An 8,543-nucleotide genomic window follows, 5' to 3' on the forward strand; every position below is an offset into this window, starting at 1 on the left:
AAGTATTAATTATAATTAATAAATTTTATATTTAATATTAAGTAATAATTTTTAATTAATAATATGATTGAAATAACAGATATTTGGATCAAATATTTAAAAAGAAGAATAGCAAAATTATTTGTTATTCAAAAAATCGTGGATTAAGTATCTCTATTGTCAAGTACGAAGTCACTCAAGTAAAAAAATCACTGATACCACTTAGCAAGCATGTCTACTCTTACAAACACTTCCTGTGAATAGCCGTAATTATAGTGATATGCGGTTTTGACACTCACCATTGAAAATCAGCTAATCACATCTACGATAGCATTATTCATATACGTATCGAGATACTTTCCGAAGAATGGTTTGTTCAATCAGAATTGAATGTTTGATCCTTTACATGATAATATTCTATAGCCCCAGGCTTTCTCACCTTTTACATTCAGCGCAAAATGCTTAGGTCAATTTTTTTTACAGCTAAAAATGCTGCACAAATATAAGATACCTAGCATGTTTAGATTAATGAAACGTTTTGATATTCTTAACACGTTAACTGTAACTGTAATCCGGCATTCATTCAGTTGACTGCATTTTATGGCTACCCAGTGTCAAATTAGCCTTGACCATTTAATTTTATTTAGATTTTATTATTGTCAACGACTTTTTGACAAGTAAGTTAACTTATATAACAATTATATATCAATATGATCTGTATGAGCTTTAATTTATTAACTAAAGAATTGTTCTATTAGAGTGACTTGAATTTTGTGTATCGAAACTTTGTTTGTTTGGAAACATATCCTATTTTTATTTAAAGTGTTATTTCTTCATTTCAAGAATTAATTTATCATGCATTTCGATGAATTAGTCGAAATATTGCTTATTTTAATTTTCTTCAGCTCGTATTTAAACACACTGTAATTAATTTTATAGAAATCATGTTGGCTGCATACTGCATAGGAAAAAAAATATTTTCCAAGACAGCGCATTTATACGATTCTCATCTTGTGTTTTATGAATAAAAAAAAAATTCTTTCTGCTTCCTCAATGGTAGCCATGTTTTTCAGTGTAGACAAAAGTATTCATGTTTTTTTTATATTTTCATTGGATTTGGGGATGACACAGAATTTAACTCATGATAATTTTATCCTCCTCAGGAAGTAAATACTTGCTAAAATGTATCTGTTCTGTTTTTGTATTTTAGAATTTTTAAAAGAAAATGTTCTTATTTCTTCTTTTAAATGCGGAATGTTCGTTGATTAATTTAGGTAGGTTTAGTTTTTCTTGATAGTCATGAAAGGGTACATACACATTTTGAAGTGTGCGTTCTCCGAAACCAAACTTTTGTTTTTAAATTGTTTATTTGCAGTAATGTTCAGTTAGTTCAATTTGATTTCTTTATTCTTAATGAAATTAAATCTTTTAATCATATCTGATTTTAAATTTTCAAATTGAGATTTAAAAAGTAGCAATTTCATCATGTTTTACTTACTTTAGAAACTTGGTCATGAATTTCATTCATATTCAGTGAGGGAGTACATACCATAGTTGAATTTATTTATATTCTTAGATACTTATTATTCTAGTATAATTATAATTTCTAGAAAATAAGCTCTATTGTTTTTTTCCATTGTTGTTTCAAAAAATACAACATCACTTAAGAGATTCAACTGTTCTATTTTTTAAAGTTAATCAGATCATAAGCAATTTTTATAATAGTATTTTGCTCCCTCTTTTATATATATATATATATATATATATATATTATAGTTGCCTCACTGTATAGATGTGGAGATCATATAATCATAATCAGGGGAAACAAGGTAGCCTCTGTATCATGACCATGTTAAGGATGGCTATAGTACAAAGGGGATTGGAATTGGATGGGAAATCATTTTGTTCATTATACTTTTCAGTTGTTTTGAACTAGCGATTTTTTTATCAATATTAATACCAATATGGATATAATCAATATATGAGCAATTAAAGAATATTGCTGAATTTATTATTTTTTTCATGTTTTTCTAGACTTAAATTTGAACAAAATTTAAAATGCAGCCCTATGAATGAGACATATAAACATTTCATTGTTTGATTAAATTGATGTGTTAAAATTTGAAGTAATAAAAACTGTTTTGTTTTCTAGAAATTAATATAACACAAACTGTGCTATAAATGTGGGGAAAAAAAAAATTATTTGAGAGATGATCATCAGAATTTATTTGAGAGATGATCATCAGAATTCAAAGAGGGGTTGAATTAAATTTTTGCCAGTATTGTAATTTTAAAACTTTTTGAAAAAGTCACTTCCACTATTATATTTGTAATCTTTGAAATATTTACCTTAGTTATTTGTACAAAATGTGTTTGTTGATGATTTTTTTAACCTGTGATGTAAAACTTCATTCTGCATTTTTATTACAATTTTTTAGAGTTTGATATATTATGAATGTTTACATTTAAAGTATAAAAAGTTAGCTTTTTTCAACTATATGCTAATTTTCAGAGAAAAAGAAATTAATGGCTATATTTTAAGATTTTCAGATGTATTAAATATTGAAATAACTGGCTTGAAAAATAAGATTTTTTTTTTTTTTTTTTTTTATAATTTATCACAAGGCAGGAATTCCCATTGTGGAGAGAAAGTAGAAGATCTTCCTAGCTGCACATCTTTTCACTTTTTATCTGTCAAAACTGTTAAATTGTAGATAAATATTTCTCATTAAAAAATAATTCCCAGGTCCCAAATTTCTTCCTTGTCTATGTACACAAAATGAAAATGCTTGTTGTAACGAAGTTCGAAAGCTAATTATAAAATGTCAGTAGTCATACCAACGAAAGTCCTATTAACAATGTGTCTGAAATATGTCGCAAAATTCCATTAACATTAAAGAAATAATTGCTTAAATATGCTTTTGTTTATAATAATTTATTCGCTTTTCCTAATGTTCTCTTGTATACCAAGCAAGAAATAACTTTCCCTCTTTGGAGTTCTTTAGAATGCATTCCTTTAGTTCAAATGAGATAAAATTTGAGCTACAGATTATTCAATAACTTAATAATGCGCATAACATTTATTAAACAAAAAATTTTAATACGAAAATCTGTCAATTAGTGGCAATGTAAATACCCTTTAAAACATTTAATATGCTTTATAAATGTTAAATAACAAAACAAAACAAAACAAAAAATGTAGCATTAAAACTACTCAATATGTTGTTCTTCAAGTTCAACAATGTAGAACTATACTACAGAACTATACTACTGAATCACAGAACTATATTTGCCAGATCTGACTAGAATATAAGTTAGTATTTCAAGAATGTAGTGTCAAATTTTGTCCATCAGATCTAGCACAGATGCCGGTCTTTCACTGATCAGCCTCTTTTGGTTCAACATGGTCTTTTAGGAAACCTGATAACCAAAAGTCACAGGGAGTGAAACACAGCGAACAAGGCAGCCATGTAATTGGAAAATGATGACTAATCACTCGTGAATCTGTGAAATGCTGTCGTAGCAATTATTTTATATGATGATGCAAGGATATGTAGTATCCTACATAAAAATAATTTAATAATAATAATACATCCTTCTATTTTCTTTGTCTTGGATTTTATATTTAAAAATTAGTTATTACATTTTCATTTCTGTACTTACTGCATTTGTATCTTCCTTTTAATAGATAAATCAGGACGTCCGGTCACAGTTTTTTGCTTAAATTTTTTCGATTTTTCTCTTATTTGCTATCTTTGTTTTATCAAACTTTTCATTTATACAATAATGGGGAAAATCTATTTAAGCCATGGAACTAAATAAAAGCTTCATAATATATTCTTTTAAAATAAAAATGAAAAAAATAATCATTATTTATAAGTAAACTGATAGCAATTTTTCTTACAGTTTTTAATATTATATGTTTGTAATTTGTGCTGCTTAATTCTATTATCAGGTTCATGAGATTTATATTCTTCATGGTTTATTTTTAGTTTTGGCATTTAGTAGAATAATGTCAAACTTTTCTTCTTGAATTTAGTTTCTAGAATATTTTTCATTTGTCTTTTGTGTCTGAATTTATTTGATTTGTGACATAAACTGAATAAAAATTTTTCAGTCATATCCTTGAATAAGAAATTTTTCAATTAAACATTCCGTTTTTTTTTTTTTTTTTCTCTCTCTCATAGCAAAATATTTAATTTTTGTCACAATAATGGCTAGATAATTTTTGCTTTAAAGGATATATCTCTCTTTGAAAAAGAGAGTAGGGAGATTAGCTGAAGTGTTCAGAGTGCCGATAGAAGGCACGTTTTAAAAATTGCTTAATTTGTCCTTTCCTGTTGTATTTCTAACTCTTCTGATAGCATATTTTAACTATTGATCAATGAAAGTGTTGGATTTTTAGGGCTATAATTGAATTTTATAAGTTTAAATTCAAATGAAATAGTCTTCAGTATTTATGTGCTGTTGCCCCATGTTACTGTAAGTATATCAAACTGAATTCTTCCATGCTGTATTGTGTCACAGTTTGTATAAATTCTGGTATTTTATAAAATTGAAATGCCTAGTAAATATTTTAACTCAATTTATAGTATCCAATAAATCTTTAAAAAGAATAAGCTTTTTAAAAGTATATCATCTTTAATAGTTGCTTTGTTAATAGTTATAAGTTAAAATTTATACGAAGCAGTTAGTAGATATGGAATGCATCTGAATTTTTTTATGTAAATTGTTCGATTTTATCCAATAGAAATTTAAATTTTATTCTAAAACTAATGAATATAATTTATAGGATGGATAATTTCATGGCTTCTTGTTCACATTGGCTCTCATGAATGCCAGTTTCTCTTATTTTCCAAATGCTAGCTGTTTATATTTTAACATAAACGAATTTATACATGCAGAAGTTCAGTTTATAAACTATGTTTAGAAGTTGCAATTTCTTTAAATTGGAAGTATGTCTTAAACTTATTCACTTAATGATGTAAAATATTACTAACTTGAGTTGTTTCTTTTATTCAATCATAGGTATAAAGGCATCAGGCTTCTAACTGAAGATGGCAGCCAAAAAACATTTTAACGTTGGAGATTTAATATGGGCAAAGATGAAGGGCTTTCCTTTTTGGCCAGGAAGGATTGCGAAACCTCCTACAGATGCAAGATCTTCTGTTCCTAAAAAGGCACAACATTATGTATTCTTTTTTGGAAGTGAAAATTATGCATGGATAAATGATAAAAAAATTGTACTTCATTCTGACGAAATGTTACATTTTGCTTTAACTAAGAAAAAATCGAACAGATTAAGATTAGCAATAAAGCAAATGCTAAATATGTAGTCAAAGCAAAGGAATCGCCTAAAAAATCTCGTGAAGTATCGACAAATGTTATTGAAAAGAAAATTGCTCAAGAACAAAGAATGAAAGAGAAAACTGAAAGCCCTAAAGTTCGAAAGAAAGTTTTACCCAAAAGATGTGCTACTGATGAATTTCAAAAGAAAAAAATATTTCCTCCTCGGAAGTTATCTAAAAGACCTACTGAAGACTTCTCTGAATTAATTAAAAATACACCTCCTAATCTAAACCATAATTGTATTACTGATATCAGATTATTAAATCAGCAGCAGCATCATCCTACTACTACTTGTACTTCTTCAAGAATTGCCACACGTGATAACTTTGAACTTCTGCCATGTCCTACTCGTAATTTACATGAACCCAATGAAGTCATAAGAGCAAAAAATGTTAGACCATCAGATAAGAAGATAGGATTTATTGGTCTCGGAAAGATGGGTCAAACTCTTGTTCAACATCTTCTCAATTCAAATCACATAGTCACGGTTTGGACTCAAAATTTTAACGAATGTAGAGGTTTTTGGATTCAATTTGGAGTTCAGCTTGCACTGACTCCAGGTGTTCTAGTTGAAAAATGTGACATAATTTTCTGCTGTGTTTCTGATCCTGAGGCCTCAAAAACCATCGTTTTTGGAAATAATGGTGTGCTGTCAGGTTTTGAAAGATCACCGTGTGGATCAAAAGGTTATGTTGAAATGACAACAATGGATCCAACTACATCAATAGAAATAGCAGAAGCCATCACCCTTAAAGGTGGAAGATATCTTGAAGCTACAATTAATGGAACCATGGAAATGGCTGAAGATGGAACTCTGTTAATTTTGAGTGCAGGTGATCAGGAACTTTTTAGAAATTGTGAGAGTTACTTTTCTACCTTCTCAAGAAATGCACATTATCTTAGCTGTGAAGTTGGCTATGGTTCTAAAATGAACCTTATTCTCAGTATGCTAATTGGTGTATCACATGTTGCCTTGGCAGAAGCCATGACTTTTGTTAAGCGTTGCAATCTCGATCCGATCACCTTCTTGGAAATCATAGAACGTTCACCACTAAATTCACCTCTTATTGATGAAATAGGATTGTCAGGTGTCTGTCCAAATGATACTTCTGATGTTAAGCATCAGCAAAAAGATTTGCAATTGGCTATTTTATTGGATACTAATGGTGAACAAAAAATGTTTGTCACGGCAATAGCAAATGAATTGTTCAATCTGGCTAAAACTGACCGTATCTGATGTTCACTCGGAGGATAATTATTAGAGTCAGTTTATTGTTTCGCTAAGCTATGCCTGAAGAGGCAAATAGGCTTTTTATACCAATTCATTGTAAAATGTTTTAAAATATTTCATAATCCATTAAAGCTATCATTCACACAATTTTGTTGTGTCTTTTTATTGTTTGATCTTCAACTTTTATATTTTCATTATATCATTATTGCTCGTTTTATATTCTGAAACTAGAGCAGCTTGATTATTAAATATATTGAATAATAAAGCACCTTATTTCATAAATTTAAGTTTTAAATTTTAATGTTTATTGAATTTTGATTGAGAATTTAGGCACATGTTTCCTAAAATTAGTCCATGCGTTGTTCTGGGCTTAGGAAAAGACATTTAATTCTCAAGTAATAAATTATCTTGCATATAAATGTCCCTCCCCCTTACTAACATTGAAGCAGGTAAAGAAAGAATAAAATTGCAGTACAAAATTTGATTATATTATTCATAGACTATTGCTATTGATGAATTATTGAAGTTTGCATTTGTATATTTTCTTAGTGAAATGCAAGAATTTTTATAGTGCATGCAGTTTAGGAGTTATATAGTTGTAAAACCACTATGTAAAGACTTAAAAGATTTTCTAGACTTCTCCGAATTGAAATTGATAATGTATTCATTTAGATTGCTTGTGAATCTAATGGCAACTTAATATCTACAATTGTCATGATTTATATTTCATCATTAGAAAATACTAAATATCTCTGCACTCTTCTTGAAGTATAGTTTCTAAACAAAATATATTCTCAAATTATATATTGAAAGCTTAGAAAATTGTCTTATATAAGAGATTTGATTGGCCTTTTTGCCCCATTTTAATGTGATCTAGCTTGTTTGAGATTCTGTCGTCAACACTTGAGTCATGATGACTGGACTGGTAGTCTCTTTACGGGCAATTCAAGATGCATCTAATGAAGTTAGTTTTTGATTGAAAAGAAACTGAAAGCATAGGATCTATGACACGTAATGAAATTTCTTTACAGAAAATCTCATAATTTATTACTGATAATAAATGGCCATTTATCAATGTGTACGATTTTTTTTTGTTTATGTAGGAAATGTTAGTAATATTAATATGTGAATTTTTTGAGAAGCAGTTGGACCAAACTTATTAGATTACAGTAATGCTCATTTGATTTCCCAGATGAATTTTTTTTAAATCCAAAGTTATGTTTGGACTCCTATTTGAGGACCATATGTATTTTAATACATTATTAATCTCCTATAAATCATTAGTTTTGTAACTCAGGGCATATTAATATATTTACAGTTATAAAAAGGTACATATGAAATAATATTATGGAAAAGAAAAAATTAGATGCATGTTTGTTTTGTTTGCTTAATTTCCTGCATATATGCAAATCAGTTAATTTTCAATTTCTGAAAATCATGATGCCATATTAACATCTTGTAATCAGCTGACTTCATGAATTTGATCAAATTTTTTAAGTTGTAAAGTTCTGTGTACTCTTTCCTTGTCTGTAAGAAAAACATTACTTATAAATACCATTAAAAAGTAACACTTTTTATCAAAGAATACAATTGTTGAACAAATAATTCTCACTTTGTAAAAATTGTTTTATTTACAGCAAATATCTATTTGAGATATATATTTCAGTATACACATTTATTTTTAAGGATTAAAGAATGCTTTATATTCCAAAATATTTTTGATAATATTTATACAAACTTAATTTTTTATGTGCATTTATCTTTTAAAGGTTTTATTGAATTTGCTTTTTTTAATTCTAAATATCTAGTTTGAGAAAATGTTAAATGATTTTCCAGCTGTGAAGAAAATAAATCCAATTCATAAGATACAACAAGCAATGGAATCAAAGGTGCTGTAATGTGACATCTCCTTCTAGCGCATTTCTTAAGCATTTTTGATATGAAACTATACATTTAAATATTGTATAAATCTTCATCCGCAACT

At 28.0% G+C, this 8,543-nt stretch overlaps 1 protein-coding gene across 1 annotated transcript; it reads left to right on the plus strand.

Moving 5' to 3' along the window:
• The first annotated feature begins 534 nt into the window (after positions 1-534).
• LOC129959535 (cytokine-like nuclear factor N-PAC) lies at positions 535-6,706 on the plus strand. Its single transcript, XM_056072414.1, has 2 exons — positions 535-656; positions 5,008-6,706. The coding sequence occupies exon 2, from the start codon at positions 5,396-5,398 to the stop codon at positions 6,563-6,565; it is 1,170 nt and encodes a 389-aa protein (XP_055928389.1). The 5' UTR covers positions 535-656; positions 5,008-5,395; the 3' UTR covers positions 6,566-6,706.
• Positions 6,707-8,543: the final 1,837 nt, after the last annotated feature.

This window comes from Argiope bruennichi, chromosome X1 (genome assembly GCF_947563725.1).
Source record: "Argiope bruennichi chromosome X1, qqArgBrue1.1, whole genome shotgun sequence".
Classification (NCBI taxonomy): Eukaryota; Metazoa; Arthropoda; class Arachnida; order Araneae; family Araneidae; genus Argiope; species Argiope bruennichi.